This window comes from Leucoraja erinacea, chromosome 28 (genome assembly GCF_028641065.1).
Source record: "Leucoraja erinacea ecotype New England chromosome 28, Leri_hhj_1, whole genome shotgun sequence".
Lineage (NCBI taxonomy): Eukaryota > Metazoa > Chordata > Chondrichthyes > Rajiformes > Rajidae > Leucoraja > Leucoraja erinaceus.
Window position 1 is genome coordinate 5732050 of NC_073404.1, and position 17585 is coordinate 5749634.

Genomic DNA, 17585 nt, shown 5'->3' on the forward strand with positions numbered 1-17585 from the left:
GAGCAAGGTAGCCCGAAAGAAGAGAGAAGTACACAAAAAGGTACAGGAGAATGGAGAAAAGAAGGAGAGAGAAAATAAATAAAGAGAGAGAAAGAAAAGAAGTTTATAAAGGAGATTGAGGGAGATATCAGATTCAGATTCAGATTCAATTTTAATTGTCATTGTCAGTGTACAGTACACAGACAACGAAAGGCAACGAAAGGCAACGATATACCTATTTAATGTTCTTGGCCACCCGTCACCTGATTCTGAAACATTTGACTTCTATGGTTGTGTTGCACCATATGCTTGTAAAAAGTCGATAAAAGGAGACGAAATCACTAAGAATTGGTCTGCTTTACCTGTTAGGAGGAGGAGTCGCATTTCTTCAAGATGTTACATTTCCAACATATTTGAAATCCACATGTTAGGCGTTGTGTAATTTTTTTTGCCGTTATTAAACCATAATTAAGGAGAGATTTTTGAAACGTATTCAGCTTATTCCCATCTTCCATTGATCCAAAGATAATCATTTCTGTATTAGGGTCAAGTTTTATATTAAATAGTTTTGTAAAAATTTCAAAATTTTCATTCCAGGATTTATGAAGTCTTGTGCAAGAGACAAAAGAGTGTGTTATAGTGGCATTTTGAGGTAAGCATTTATCACAGACGGGGGAGATATTTGGATAGATTTTATTCAATCTAGTTTTCGAGTAGTATAATCTATGTAAAATTTTAAATTGAATTAGATTGTGTCTTGCATTAATCGAATATTTGTGTATGTATATCAGGTATTTTTCCCATGTTTCTTTTGGAATTATCAGTAATTCTCGTTCCCAGTCTACTCTAATTGCCTCTGTCGATGGTAATTCTATATTTAAAATGATATTATTATATAAATATGATTCTGCCTTACTGTAAATTGCTTCATCTAGTAAATCTAGGGTTAGAGTTTGATATCCTTGTATGTGTTTTTTCAAGTAGCCTTGAATTTGAAGGTATTTAAAATATTGGTTACTTTTCAGGTTGTATATGTAATTTTTTGTAAAGTTTAATTGTAATTGTTGAAATGATAAAAGGTTTCCATTTCATACATATCTCCAATCCGTTTAATTCCTAATCTTTCACAATAGGTACACGTTTTGTCAGTGAGAGATGGTTTGAATGAGGGATTATTAACTAAGATAGATAAAAATGCTGGAGAAACTCAGCTGGTGCGGCAGCATCTATGGAGCGAAGGGTTTCGGGCCGAAACGTTGCCTATTTCCATCGCTCCATAGATGCTGCCGCACCCGCTGGGTTTCTCCAGCATTTTTATGTACCTTCGATTTTCCAGCATCTGCAGTTCCTTCTTAAAAAAAAGATTCTAAGAAGTGGTTTTATGTTGCGGGGAAGATGGCAGGACAAATGAAATATTTGTGATAAAAACCATGCCAATAGGTTGAAGCTCTAGGCCATTTGGCCCATCAAGTCTACTCCACCATTTTAATCGTGGCTGATCCATATTTCCCTCTCAACCCCATTCTCCTGCTTTCAAAAGTAATACTAATCAAACAACCTCGACTAATCAAAAGTGATCTATTGAGGGGTAATTAAGCTTACTTCTTATGTGTTATGTGTTGTTAATGGTCGGGCTGTGGATCTGACCAACATGTCGGAATGTATTGAGGTGAGTTAATATCACAGATGCATAAACTACCATCAAAGTGGAAAGATTTCTCCCTCCAGCCTGACCTAATGTATACAGGCCACAGGGCGGCACAGTGGCGCTGCGGTAGAGTTGCTGCCTCACAGCGCCAGAGACCCGGGTTCGATCCTGACTACAGGTGCTGTCGGTACGGAGTTTGTACGTTCTCTCCATGGGTTTTCTCCAAGTACTACAATTTCCTCCCACACTCCAAAGACGGCAGGTTTGTAGGTTAATGCGCTTTGATAAATTTGTCCCCAGTGTGTAGGATAGTGTTAGGGTCGGCGCAGACGGAGGGCTTCCGCTCTGTATCTAAAATCTAAATACATAACAGACCAAATTCTCACCACATTTTGTGTTGTTTAGTAGATACAGTGCGAAGTGTTTAAGAAGGATGCTGGAAAATCGACAAAAACGCTGGAGAAACTCAGCGGGTGCGGCAGCATCTATGGAGCTAATGAAATAGGGCAGCGTTTCGGGCTGAAACCCTTCTTCAGATTCTTCAGATACAGCGTGGAAACAGACCCTTCAGCCCACCGAGTCCACGCCGACCTGCGATTACAATACATTAACACCACCCTACACACGCTAGGGACAATTTACATTTACACCAAACTAATTAACCTACAAACCTATACGTCTTTGGCGATTGGAAGGAAACCGAAGATCTCGGAGAAAACCCACACGGGTAACATTGTAAAATTATAACGTATTCATTCTCAACATTTCACTTGAAAAAGGGGCCGCCGATTCTCTACGGAAACAGTTATTTCCTCTTCTTTTCCCCATCGGAATTGTACCGATTGCTGAATAACATAGTTAGCAGAATCAGGAGCGGGATGATTAAATAGGGAATGTAAATAGCCGTGAGGGTCAATCGATCTGACAGGGTGTTCGGTCCTGGATACGTGGACTTTGAGAAATCGTTGAACAGAATGTGCCCAAGGGTTGAAACAACTGTTGTGGCCACATGTGTGGAGTACACGATGGCCGGCATCCTTATCCATGAACAGCTCCCTGCAGACAAAGAGGCAACGCAGAGCATTGGTTACACATGGTGTCTCTGCTGTGTATTTAATAACTGCTCCAGACTATAACGTAAAATGATAAAACAAAGCACATTTACCAAACGGTGAGGAAAGGAGCTGCAGATGCTGATATGTAACAAAGTGCTGGGATGCAAAATGAGTCAGGCAGCTTAGGATGGGTGACGTTTCGGGTCATGACATTTCTGATCGTGACCCTACTTCAGTCCCACCCGAAATATCAACTGCCCCTTTTCTCGAACGATGCTGAGTTACTCCAGCGCTTTGTGTCTATCTTTGACATTTACCAAAGAGGTGGTGCATTCATTTCCTTTCATCCAAGATTATAATTAACTTTAGAGGCCGGATGGAAGGTAAATTATATGTTTTTACGTATGCAATTACCCACATGCAGCATGTGATTTCAGTGTGCATACTCCCGTAGCGGAACTAAATAATTTGTTTGTCTATGGCATCTTTCATAGAACATACAACAGTACACCACAGGCCCTTCGGCCCACAATGTCTGTGCCGCACATGAAGCCCAGGCCAACTCTTATCTGCCTGCACATAATCCACATCCCTCCATTGCCTGCATATTGATGGTGCAGCGGTAGAGTTGCTGCCTTACAGCGAATGCAGCGCCAGGGGATCTGGCTTTCGATCCCAACTACGGGTGCTGTCTGTACGGAGTTTGCACGTTCTCCCCGTGACCTGCGTGGGTTTTCTCCGAGATCTTCGGTTTCCTCCCACACTCCAACGACGTACAGTTTTGTAGGTTAATTGGCCTGGTGTAAATGTAAACATTGTCCCTAGTGGGTGTAGGATACTCGGTGGACTCTTCGGGAGTGATGACTGCAGTGGCCATTTGGCTATATGTTGTGTGCCATTAATTATGGCATTTGCCATTAAAGGCAAGACAAGACATCCACGTGCCTATTCAAGAGTCTCTTAAATGCCACTATAATTTAAGCCTCCGCCACCACTTCCAACAGCAGGCCCAGAAACCCACGACCCTCCATGTCAAAAACCTGGAGTATTGTGTACAGTTTTGGTCCCCTAATTTGAGGAAGGACATTCTTGCTATTGAGGGAGTGCAACGTAGGTTTACAAGGTTAATTCCCGGGATGGCGGGACTGTCATATGTTGAGAGAATGGAGCAGCTGGGCTTGTACACTCTGGAGTTTCGAAGGATGAGAGGGGATCTCATTGAAACATATAAGATTGTTAAGGGTTGGGACACACAAGAGGCAGGAAATATGTTCCCGATGTTGGGGGAGCCCAGAACCAGGGGCCACAGTCTAAGAACAAGGAGTAAGCCATTTAGAACGGGGACGAGGAAATACTTTTTCTCACAGAGAGTGTTGAGTCTGTGGAATACTCTGCCTCAGGTGGAGGCAGGTTCTCTGCTTTCAAGAGAGAGCTAGATAGGGCTCTTAAAAATAGCGGAGTCGGGGGATATGGGGAGAAGGCAGGAACGGGGTACTGATTGGGGATGATCAGCCATGATCACATTGAATGGCGGTGCTGGCTCGAAGGGCCGAATGGCCTACTCCTGCACCTATTGTCTATTGTCTAAAAACTTGCCCCGCACATCTCCTTTAAACTTTGCCCCTCTCACCTTTAAGCTACACGCTCTAATATTTTATATTTCTTCCCTGGATAAAAGGTTCTGACTATCTTTGCTTCTTAAAATTGTATCGACATCTATCAGGTCTCCCCGCAACCTCCAGTGTACCAGAGAAAGCAATCCAAGTCCATCTAACCTCTTCTCGCAGCTAATACTCCGTCATCAAGACATTATTCTGGTAAACCTCCTCTGCACCCATTTTAAAATCTCCACATCCTTCCTGTAATGGACTGACCGGATCTTTTCAGAAGATCAGAAATTAAAGAAATTCCTCCTCATCTCCTTCCTAAATGAACGTCCTAGTAAAGCACTTTGGCCAACGAGAGTTGTTTTTTAAATGTGCTATATAAATAAAAGTGACTTGACTTGACTTGACTAGTCCTAGACTCTCCCACTAGTGGGAACATCCTCCCCACATCCATTCCATCCAAGTCTTTCACTAGTCTGTATGTTTCAATTAGGTCCCCCCTCAGTTGAATTAATAAAGGAAGTACCTCAGGCAGTGTAGCATTCCCTCAGTGCTTATACTCATGCTCAAGTGTGTAGTGCATCTTGAACCCACAAAGCATTGATAGGGAGGAATGTGGCAAACTCTGGTATGACTGATGATACATGAAGTGCTGGAGTAACTCAGCGGGTCAGGTAGGAGAAAATGAACAGGTGACGTTTTGAGTCGGAACCTTTCTTCAGACCTAATATGATCTGATATGAATGATACAGACAATATTGAGAAGAATATGTGTCATGTGTGTTCATTATGGTAATGTTTGTATTACAAGGAAAATTCAGCGGAAATTAAAATATTTCCACATTTAGTATTTTCAATCTTTTGAACACCAGGGTTCCCAAAACAATTGTGAAAGGCAGGTCCGATATATCCTTGAAGGTGAAGGCCAATTAACTTATAAAGTGCAATTCACACAGAGCAGGAATAAATGGTCTTTCACTCAGTTCCTATTTGTAAACCAGTATAATCACACAGGTGGGAAAACATACAGATGGGAGAGTTGATGGTACGTAATCATTATCTTGCCAAATCATTTTACAGTGCCAGGAATCAAACAGTGTATGTTAAGAACCTTAAGTAAAATATTTTCTCTCCACTACGACAAAGGCAAGGTGCTGACAAAAACAAAACCTGAAGCTCGAGATTAGATCATCAAAAATGACTCAACCCTCTGTACCTTCTCTACCACTCCTAGCCACACTGAGTCACCAACTACAGGCGAGACGAACACACAGACAATGCTTTGAGTAGCCTGGGACAAACGCCTAAAGAAAAGCTCTGATCATTAAGTGGCGATGGCTCATAATGGAGAGGGACATCAGTGGCAGCACAGTGGTGCAGCGGTAGAGTTGCTGCCTGACACTGCCAGAAGGCTGGGTTCAACTGTCTGGCACGTAGTTTGTACATTCTCCCTGTAACCGTGTGGTTTTTCTCCGGCTGTTGGTAAAATTGTAAATTGTCCCCAGTGTGTAGGATAGTGCTAGTGGTCGGGGTGATCGCTGGTCGGCGTGGATTCGATGGGTCGAAGGGCCTGTTTCCATGCTGATTCGCTATGATTCTATTTGGAAGCACAGATAAATTAAAGACTATTGGGAACTGGCACAGGAGTTGAGACCAGCATAGATCAGCCATGAAGACATCAAACGATGGGACAGGATTGTGGGGCCTGTACCCTTTTTACTCATCCACCTATTTGTTTAAGTTCTTGTGCAATGAGCGATTGAGAACTTTCACTGGAGAGGGGATACTTGAATATTATATACAATAGACAATAGGTGCAGGAGGAGGCCATTCAGCCCTTCGAGCCAGCACCGCCATTCAATGTAATCATGGCTGATCATCCCCAATCATTACCCCGTTCCTGCCTTCTCCCCATATCCCCTGACTCCGCTATCTTTAAGAGCCCTATCTAGCTCGCTCTTGAATGTATCCAGAGAACCTGCCTTCACTGCCCACTGAGGCAGAGAACTCCACAGACATAGAAACATAGAAAATAGGTGCAGGAGTAGGCTATTCGGCCCTTCGAGCCTGCACTGCCATTCAATATGATCATGGCTGATCATCCAACTCAGTATCCTGTACCTGCCTTCTCTCCATACCCCCTGATCCCTTTAGCCACAAGGGCCACATCTAACCCCCTGAGAGAGACTCACAACTCTCTGTGTGAAATAGTATTTCCTCATCTCTGTCCTAAATGTCTTACCCCTTACTTTTAAACTGTGGCCCCTGGTTCTGGACTCCCTACATCGGGAACATGTTTCCTGCCTCTAGCAGGTCCAGCGTATTAATACAGGTGTCAGAGGTTAAGGTGAGAAGGCGGGAGAATGGGGTTAGGAGGGAGAAATAGATCGGCCCCTATTGAATGGCGGAGTAGACTTAATGGGCCGAATGGCCTAATTCTATCCTATCACTTATGACCTTATGGTGGTGGGGGAGAAATATATTTTTTTCCAAATTATGAAAGAGATGGAGACAGTAAATAGTTCAACGGTTTTCATTCTTAAGTCACAGGTCAAGGTCACAGGTCAATGTCAAGAAACTGCAGCTTGGGAGGGAGGGAGGGAGATGTGGAACTGCCTGGGGAGAAGATATTTGAATTTTAATTACGCGACTCTTGACTTTGAATTAAAAAGACACAAAGTGCTGGAGTAACTCAGTGGGTCAGGCAGCATCTCTGGAGACACTTCCTCAAAGTCTGAGACAGTCTGAAGAAGGGTCCCGACCCATAATGTCACCTGTCCATGTTCTCCAGAGGTGAAGAAGGGTCTCGACCCGACACGTCGGCAATTCCTTCTTTCCATAGATGCTACCTCATCCGCTGAGTTTCTCCAGGATTTTGTGTCTACCTTCTCCAGAGATGCTGGCTGACCCGCTGAGTTACTCCAGCGCTTTGTATCTTTTTTTGTTAACCAGCAACTGCAGTTTCTTCATTTGACGACGCACCATATTCAAGTAAATAGCAGTTTGCTATACCTGATTTCACCTGAAATACTGAGTTCTCTCTCTACATATATACGTACACAAACAGTATATATGTATATATACATATACATACACATAAATGTAGACATACGTGTGTATATATAAAAGATATTTATAAAATTCTGGCGTAACTTGCTCAGACCCATTGAAATGCAATGCGATCTTCAATGGACATGAAGAAGGGTCTCGACCTGAAACATCACCCATTCCTTCTCTCCAGAGATACTGCCTGTCCCGCTGAGTTACTTCAGCATTTTATGTCTATCTTTGGCTTAAACCAGCTTCTGCAGTTTCTTCCTACACATGTATGTGTGTATACATATATATCTACACACACACAAACAAGCAAATATATAAATAAACAAACAATAATAGTGCAAAGTAAAGAATAATGCCCCCGAGTCTATGCAGTTTGGAGCGAGACATAAAAGGAAGTTCAATGCATTAAAAAAAAATCAATATGAGTCCAATACAAAGCAAAAGCCCAAAGTCCCCCGTGCTAAAAAAACAGACGTGTTGGAGAAAGGAATAAGACTGTAAGGTATAAATACTGCACTGACCTTTGTAGAAGGCATAGGCTGCAAAAGGGAAGAAAGGCATCTGCAGCACTGCTTCACACAGAATGAATACACTGAACCATGGTGGTGGGTCCAGCAGCATTGGGTCTTTGAACCGAGCTGAATACCAATCTAGTAAACCTTGCAGCTGAAGAAAGAAACGTGGCGTTTGAAAATAGATTAAACATTTGCGGAAGTTTCTTCAACCCCGAGTCAAGGTTTCCCCAACGTGTGTCTGAGCCAGAGTCAATATTTGGTAAGGACGAACCAAAGTTCAGCCACCGTTCCTGCCGCACACTCCTATTACCGTCAGCAAAGCCAGCAAAGGGACACTGACCCGGAGCTCCAGATTCCCATGATCACGTTTGTCTACTCACCAGGGCTTAAAGATCCTGTTGGAAGGAACTGCGGATGCTGGTTTACACAGAAGATAGAACACTAAATGCTGGAGTAACTCAGCCGGACAGGCAGCATCTCTGGAGGGAAGGAATGGGTGGCGTTTCGGGTCGAGACCCTTCTTCGCACTGAAGGGACTCAACCTGAAACGTCACCCATTCCTTCTCGGAATCAAGGGATAGGGGGAAAAAGCAGGAACGGGGTACAGATTTTGGATGATCAGCCACGATCATATTGAATGGCGGTGCTGGCTCGAAGGGCCGAATGGCCTCTACTCCTGCATCTATGTTTCTAGATTGCCGGACAGTCGGAGAACCCAAATACATTTGGACAGGTGCATGGACAGGGAAGGTTTAGAGGAAGATAGACACAGAGTGCTGGAGTAAATCAGCGGACCAGGCAGCATCTCTGGAGAACATGAATAGGTGATGTTTCGGATTGAGACCCTTCCTCAGATACATGGGCCAATCGTGGGCAGGTGGCACTAGTATAGATGGGGAATCTTGGTCTGCATGAGCAAACGTGGGCCGATGGACCTGTTTCAGTGCTGTTTGCCTCCATGACTCTGATCTGGGAATGGTGCGGGGAAATGCAGCTCGGTGGTGAACTGGCCAGGATCGGGGTGGATGGAGGGAGGGGGAGGCACCATGGGTCAGGAGGTGTAACCCAGCGCTGAAGTCCCAGCTCTGTGAGGACCACAAACCCGGTTCAATAGGAACTTGTGGAGTCTCTGCTCAGACTGAGCCCGCCATGCATACTGTCAGCGGCAGGATTGGGAGGGGACGGGGGGGGGGGGGGGGGGGGGGGGGGGGGGGGGGGGGGGGGGGGGGGGGGAGAGAGGGAGAGAGGGGAGGGTCAGTGGGGGATAGGGAGGGGATGAAGAAAGGGGGAGGGGGATGGGGATGGTTAGGGAGGGAGAGGGAGGGGGAGAGAGGGGAGGGGGATAGGGAAGGGGGGGGATGGGAGAGAGGAGGGGGAGGGGAGAGGGGGTGGAGGAGGGAGGGAGGGGGGATAGGGAAGGGGGGTGGGGGGGGGGGATAGGGGAGGAAGAGGGGGGATAGGGAAGGGAGGGGGTGAGGGAGCGGTGGGGGGGATAGTGAAGGGGGGATGGGGAGAGAGGGGGGGGGGGGGGCTATAAGAAAGAGAAGTGGGATAGGGAAGGGAGGGAGTGGGGAAGGGGGTGGTGGATAGGGAAGGGAGGAGGATAGGGTAAGGAGAGGGGGGGGAGGGGGAGGGAGGGGGGGGGGGGGAGAGGGGGGCAGTGATGGGAGAGGAAGGGGGGAGGGAGACGGACAGGGACGGGGTTGAGGGAGGGGGTACAGGGGAAGGAGGGTGAGGGGGGGCCGGGACGAGGAGAGGGGGAGAAGTGGGGGGGGGGGGGGCGCGACGGGGATAGGGAGAGAAGGAGGGAGGGAAGGGACGTGATGAGAGGGAGGGAGGGAGAGGGAGCAGGGAGCAGCCACTCACTCACCGCGCCGGGGAACATGGATCGGGGCAGCAGCGCTTGCATGTCGACGGCCAACGTGATGGGGATGTGGCTGATGAAGTAGAAGCTGAAGATGTACTCGAGTAGCCGGCCGGGCTCGGCCATGGCTGGGCAGCGGAGGGAGGCAGCGAGCGGGGCCGGGGAGAGGACACTGTGGGCGGGACAGCCCGGCCCATTGGGTGGCCCAGCGAGGGCGGAGTATCCCATATTTTAATTCTGATCGTTACATATTGCAGAGGGCTCAATATCCTCCCGTCCAAAATGCAGATGAGAAAATGACTGTGTAGGAAGGAACTGCAGATGCTGGTTTACACCAGAGAAAGACACAAAGTGCTGGAGTAACTCAGAGGGACAGGCAGCATCTCTGGAGAACATGGACAGGGACGTTTCTGGGTGGAGACCCTTGTTCAGACTGTGATGCTGGTCCACAAACACCACCCCAGCATTGACTCTGTGTCTTTGTTGGTGGACCAGCAACTCAGTCTCTCCCTGAAACATCACCCATTCCTTCTCTTCAGGCAACGTCTCTGGAGAACATGGACTGGGACGTTTCGTGTTGGGATCCTTCTTCAGACTGATTTTAAGGGGGATGGAGGGAGAAAGCTGGAAGATGGGGGGAGAGGGGACTGGAAAAATCTTGTATCCATCTACTACTTGTGTAGGAAGGAACTGCAGATGCTGGTTCATACCAAAGATAGTGCTGGAATAACTCAGCGGGTCAGGCAGCATCTCTGGAGAAAAGGGGTGGTTGACTTTTCAGGTCGAGACCCTTCTTCAGACCCCTGGCCTGCACATCCATGTGCCCCGAAGAAGGATTCAGTCTGAAGAAGGGTTCGCACCTGAAACGTCACCCATCCATGTTCTCCAGAAATGCTGCCTGACCCGCTGAGTTACTCCAGCACTTTGTGTCCATCTATTATTGGCCAGGCGTTGTCATTTTTCCACTCCCCTTCTTCCCTTCCCAAACATGGGGCATCCCTCCCCCCACCTGTATCGCCATCAATCAACCCACCCTCAAGGCGACTGACATTGTGTCTTGTCCAACCCCTATCCCCCAGAGCCACTTTAAACAAATCGTTCACACTCACATCCCATTTATAGTTGGGTTACTATATATCTAGTTACAGGTGCAATCAAATCACTTTGGTTAAATCCTTAGAAATAGTGTGGTGTGTGTGTATGTATGTAATGTATGTATACATATAATGTGTATATATGCGTTTATAATGTATGTATATATACATGCATTATGTATGTGTGTGTGTATACACATTGAACTTACTTTTGTTTACGTTTAGTTTAGAGATACAGCGCGGAAACAGGCCATTCAGCCCACTGAGTCCGCACCGACCAGCGATCCCTGCACATTAACACTATCCTAAACACACTAGGGACAGTTTACATTTAAACCAGGCCAATTAACCTACAAACCTGTACGCCCTTGAAGTGTGGAAGGAAACCGAAGATCTCGGAGAGAACCCACACATGTCACGGGGAGAACGTGCAAACTCCATACAGACAGCACCCGTAGTCAGGATCGAACCCAGGTCTCTGGCACTGTAAGGCAGTAGTTCTACGGCTTTGCCACTGTGCTGCCGTTGTTATATGTTTACAGAGTACTATGTTTATATATTCTGTTGTGCTGCTGCAAGTAAGAATTTTGTTGTTCTATTTGGGACAAATGACAATAAAACACTCTTGAAGTTACGCAATCCATTACCCCCCCCACCCCCTTGACCTTGCCAGGTCAGCTTACCTAGGGTTTAAAGGTCATCAGAATTACAACAGGTTGGATTTCTCACCCACTGTGACGTGTTGTTGGTGAGGTTTCTATCATTGATGGGTTTATTTAAGGCAGAGATTGATAGGTTCTTGATTAGTACAGGTGTCAGGGTTTATGGGGAGAAGGCAGGAGAATGGGGTTAGGATGAAAGATAGATCACCCATGATTGAATGGTGGAGTAGACTTGATGGGCCGAATGGCCCAATTCTGCTCCTAACACTTATGAACTTATGAATCCGTGCCAACCAGCGACCATCCCGTACACTAGCACCACCCTGCACACCAGGGACACTTTACAATTTTTACCGAAGCCAATTAACCTAAAAACCTGCACATCTTTGGAATGTGTAAGGAAACCAAAGCACCCAGAGAAAACATACGAGGTCACATGGAGAATGTACAAACTCCGTACAGACAGCACCCGTAGTCAGGATTGAACCTGGGTCTCTGGCGCTGTAAGGCACCAACTCTATTGCTGCGCCACCATGCTGCCCTAGTCAAAGTCCAGTGTCCGCAATGGGGTAGAGGTAAATCGGACAGTACCCTAGTTTATGGATGAACTAATCAAAAGTCTTATAACAGAGGGGGAGATATATATATTGATGGTATATTGATGGGACCTCCCTTCCTCTTTTCCAGCTATTTTTTCCCCTCCCACTATGATTAGCCTGAAGAATGATTTAGATGCAGGATACATAGGCCTACACAGGATACACTAGCCCCCATATAAATCCACAGATGGGGGCCAAATTGGACCGGGCACTGGATTGGACGTGGATCGGACGTGGCCTGCAGCGACATATGGAGAGGACGAGTGGGAAATCAGTCTTAGCCTTATTTAAAATAGATGTGGATTGTGCGGCAGGTAAACACACCAGATGTGAACAGGATCAAGTCTTTCCCCTGAGAGAGGGGAAGCTTTGACATTCCTCCAGAGGCAATCTAACTCTAGGAAATCTATTTTTAATTTGAAAATTAACTCAATGAATGAATTTGGCACCAGGAGAGATCAGAATAACATTTCTGCAATATGTGTACTTTGCTGATCCCAGAAAGTACACAGCAAATATACTTTGTGCGGCACGGTGGCGCAGCGGTAGAGTTGCTGCCTCACAGCGCCAGAGACCCGAGTTCGATCCTGACTACGGTCGCTGTCTACAGTGTGTGGGGATCACTGGTCGGCGTGGACTAGGTGGGCCGAAGGGCCGGTTTCCACTCTAAACTAAATAAGCAAATCCTTTCTTGCAGAGTGAGACTAAACCTTTACACAATATTCCACATTTGGTCAACACTTGCGATGATGTTTGGCTGGAAACTTCTTTATTCCCACACTGGTGCAGGTGCTGCCTCATAGCGCCAGGGACCCGGATCCATCCTGACCACGGGTGCTGTCTGTGTGGAGTTTGCACGTTCTCCCTGTGACTTGAGAATGCAGGGTGACTTGGACAGGTTGGGGGAGTGGGCAGATGCATGGCGGATGAAATTTAATGCAGATAAATGTGAGGTCATTCACTTTGGTAGCAAAAACAGGAAGGCAGATTACTATCTAAATGGCGTCAAGTTGGGAAAAGGGGAAGTTCAATGGGATCTGGGAGTCCTTGTACATCAGTCTATGAAAGTAAGCATGCAGGTACAGCAGGCAGTGAAGAAAGCGAATGGCATGTTGGCCTTTATAACAAGAGGAATCGAATATAGGAGCAAAGTTGTACAGAGCCCTAGTGAGACCACATCTGGCGTATTGTGTGCAGTTTTGGTCCCCTAAATTGAGGAAGGACATTCTTGCTATTGAGGGAGTGCAGCGTAGGTTTACAAGGTTAATTCCCAGGATGGCGGGACTGAGAGAATGAAGCAGCTGAGCTTGTACACTCTGCAGTTTAGAAGGATAAGAGGTGATCTCATTGAAACATAAGATTGTTAAGGGTTTGGACACGCTAGAGGCAGGAAACCCCCCAGATGTTGGGGGTGTCCAGAACAGTTTAAGAATAAGGAGTAAGCCATTTAGAACGGAGACGAGGAAACACTTTTTCTCACAGAGAGTGGTGGGTCTGTGGAATTCTCTGCCTCAGAAGGCGGTGGAGGCAGGTTCTCTGGATGTTTTCAAGAGAGAGCTTGATAGGGCTCTTAAAAATAACGGAGCCAAGGGATATGGGGACAAGGCAGGACTGATTGGGGATGATCAGCCATGATCGCATTGAATGGCAGTGCTGGCTCGAAGGGCCTACTCCTGCACCTATTGTCTATTGACCACGTGGGTTTCCTCCGGGTGCTGCGATTTCCTCCCACATCCCAAAGACGTGCCGGTTTGTAGGTCAACTGTCCTCTGTAAATCGCCCCCTAGTGTGTAGGGAGTGGATGAGAAAGTGGAATAACATAGAACCAGTGTGAACGGGTGATCGATGGTCGGCACGGACTCGGTGGGCAGAAGGGCCTGTTTCTATGCTGTATCTCCAATCAACCAGTTGGCATGTTCTCGATGAACTGAATGGAGCATTAGGCAATGGTTCTGACCTCCACTTGCAAGTGCCTGTTTCTGTGCAGTACCTTTCTGTGTTTGAATGGCTGATGAAAACTTCAAGGCTTCCAGGAGGGGGCAGTCGCGGCACACGGTGCGGTGCGAGATGCCTGCTCTCCCAGTGCCCGGGCTAACAAGCCTCATTAGCCTTTCTGACAGCGCTAGATTCTCCCTCGCAACCAGGCTGTCTCCAGACATAATTAAGTACTCCTTCATCCTTATCCAGTATATGATCCAAAGCTGCAATTACAGGTGCGCTCCAATCCTGCAATGCAGAGTATAAAGCAGTTTAAATAAATCAGCCGTCCTTGTAATGGGGCGCAGGGAAGATTTATTAAACCAGACAAATCCGCACACTAAGGAGATCCAGCCCGCGAGGCGCACATATCATTCCGTTTATTCTATGCTATCGAAGGGGAAATAATCCGAGAACCCCAGAATTGAGCCAAGACTTTGCTGCAAGCTTAATGGAGTTTCGGTATTAATAAAAGATGGTTTCAGATGCATGTGTGACCTGTTGATCAAAGCACTGTGGGGATGTCTGATTTGCTGCTGTATCAATTGTCCTTGTTCATTTCACATTCTGAACGAATCGTTTACCCGCCCCCCTCCCTTTAACATCATTAACCGGAACCAAAACATTAAAATAATCGTTTCATTGCCAGTTGAACTGCTGGTTAACGTTCATATTTATGAAGTGTGATTTTTGTTTTAATGCTCTATTCGTGGATCAATCGAGTGCTCTTTTTAATGATCCGTTTCTCTGCAAAGGTTACTCTAAAGGTCAGCGACGTGGAATATCTACGCCGTTTCCACGTAGTCACAGAGTGAGACTCAGCGTGGAAACAGGCCCTTCGGCCCAACTTGCCCACACCGACCAACATGTCCCAGTTACACTAGTCCCACTTGCCTGCACTTGGTCCATATCCCTCCAAACCTGTCCTGTCCATGTACTTGGATAGGACATGCCTAACTGTTTCTTAAGTGTTGGGATAGTCCCAGCCTCAACGACCTCATCCGGCAACTTATTCCATACACACACCACCCTTTACGTGAAAAAGTTACCCCTCAGATTCCTATTAAATCTTTTCCCCATCACCTTAAACCTATGTCCTCTGGTGCTCGATTCATCTCCTCTGGGCAAAAGATTCTGTGCGTCTATCTGCCTGATCTATTAGTCTCATGATTTTATACACCTCGATAAGATCACCCCTAAAATACTCTGAACCCACAGAGCATTGCTAACAATTTCTAATTCCTATCATTAATGGGATTATCCTTAATTACACACCTTTCTTGGTTTCCAAAATTGTTTTTGGGCAAGACACTCTAATCCACTTCGAAGATGGGGAAGGTATTCGGGACGGCATGGTGGCGCAGCAGTAGAGTTGCTGCCTCACAGCACCAGAGATCCAGGTTTGACCCGTGACTGCGTGGGTTTTCTCCGGGTACTCCGGTTATCTTGCACAATCCAAAGACGTACAGGTTTGTAATTGGCTTCGGTAAAATATTGTAAATTGTCCCTAGTGTGTGCAGGATAGTGCTAGTGTTGATCGCTGGTCAACACGGACTTGGTGGGCCGAAGGGACTGTTTCCGCCCTGAATCTCTAAACTAAACTAAGATGACCCACCAGCTCCAACCTGGCTCGGAGACACAAGGAATTGCAGATGCCGGTTTACAACAAGAGACACAAAGTGCTGAAGCAACTCAGTGCAGGATATCTCAGCGGTCATTCCCCCCCCCCCATCTCATTTCTAGTGCCATGAAGTGCATGAGGAGTGTATGAAGCAACTGCAGATGCTAGTTTACATTGGAGGTCGACACATACTGTAATCCTGGAGTAACTCAGCGCGACAAGGCAGCGTCTCCGGAGAGAAGGAATGGATGACGTTTCAGGTCGAGACCCTTCTTCAGTCTAAGTGCGTGAGGAGGGTGGGTTTGGGTTTTGCAAGCTGTCACTGAAGCATTGCCGTCGGGTCAGTTGGAGGGAGGAAACTAGTTGCTGCAAGTTCTGAATTCCTGTCATACATTCCTTGCAGGGTTGTGGACGTAAACCATCACAGCTTGTTTTGGGAACAGCTCCATCCAAGACCGCGAGAATTGTGGACGCAGCCCAGACTAATCACACAAACCAACCTTCCTTCTATTGACTCCATCTACACTTCACGATGCCGTGGCAAGGTCACCAGCATAATCAAGGACCCCAGTCTCACCCCGATCTCCCTCTTCCCCCCTCTCCCATCAGGCAAGAGGTACAGAAGTTTGAAAACGCACACCTGCAGATTCAGGGACAGTTTCTCCCCTGCTGTTATCAGGCAACTGACCATCCTCTCACCAACTAGAGAGCAGTCCTACCGCCCATCTACCTCATTGGAGACCTTTGAACAATCTTTAATCTGATTTTATTTTGCACTAAACACTATAACCTTTATCCTGTATCTGTACACTATGGTCAGCTTGATCTTAATCGTGTAGTCTTTTTGCTGACTAGATAGCACGCAGCAAAAAGCTTCTCACTGTAACATGGTACACGTGACTAAATTAAACTAAGCATCAACTGCGGTTCAGTTTAACTTTTCAGAACTCCCCTCTCCAGGACCCAAGTTCAGGAACTCAGCTGGGTTTTGCCTCAATCGTTTTCTTCGTTGAAGTTGAGAGGGAAGCAGCTGATCAGCGTTTCCCAGCTCAGTGGCTCTAGGGCGGATGAACAAACCCATACATGCAGGGCCGCTGTGGCTCTGCTTCAGCGAGCCATAAACCTCAGTTTAACCAAAAGAAGTTGAATACAGGAACTGCTGCTACTGGTGCTACCTCAACCCTGTCCCCTAACACATACACAGCTGCTCTGAAGATCTTCCCCATAAGTCGCTTATTTCTATTTCATTTTATCAGATTGGCTTCTTGATTCGTCTTACAGTTGTTTAATTTCTACTTGATCTTATATAAATATATCAACAGTTAAATCAGCCATGATTGAATGGCGGAGTAGACTGGAAGGGCCAAATGTCCTGATTCTACTCCTTTGACATGAACATGGATGGGAAAGGTTTGGAGGGATATGGGACAAATGCTGGCAGGTTTGGACTAGTGTAGATGGGACATATTGGTCTGCAAGTCAGCAAGTTGGGCCATCAGCAAGTTGGGCCGAAGAAGCTGTTTCTGTTCTCTATGACCACCATTATCTCTCTTTTCCCTCTCCCCTGACTCTCAGTCTGAAGAAGGGTCTCGACCCGAAACGTCGCCCATTTCTTTTCTCCAGAGATGCTGCCTGACCTGCTAAGTTACTCCAGCTTTTTGTGTCCATCTTCGGTTTAAACCAGCATTTGCAATTCCTTCCTACATTCAACTTGAAATCTCAACTTGGATTTCAAACAATTATTTAAATAATGTACTGTGTTTTACTTTCCGGGCTTAATCATGGAGATAACAGGCAAATTAATAGGGGGAAATGGTATTGATTTCGACAGCTGATGCTCAGATATGAAAATAAATCATCACGTTTCATAAGTATTAGATTTTGGCAAGTGATATTGATAACGT

At 46.4% G+C, this 17585-nt stretch overlaps 1 protein-coding gene across 1 annotated transcript; it reads right to left on the bottom strand.

The window, feature by feature from the left end:
• Nucleotides 1–887: 887 nt before the first annotated feature.
• tmem97 (transmembrane protein 97) lies at nucleotides 888–9898 on the bottom strand. The gene is made up of 3 exons (XM_055657581.1): nucleotides 9735–9898; nucleotides 7871–8015; nucleotides 888–2683 (listed from the first exon to the last, which is right to left on the bottom strand). The coding sequence occupies exons 1-3, from the start codon at nucleotides 9852–9854 to the stop codon at nucleotides 2433–2435; spliced, it is 516 nt and encodes a 171-aa protein (XP_055513556.1). The 5' UTR covers nucleotides 9855–9898; the 3' UTR covers nucleotides 888–2432.
• Between the last annotated feature and the right edge of the window lie 7687 nt (nucleotides 9899–17585).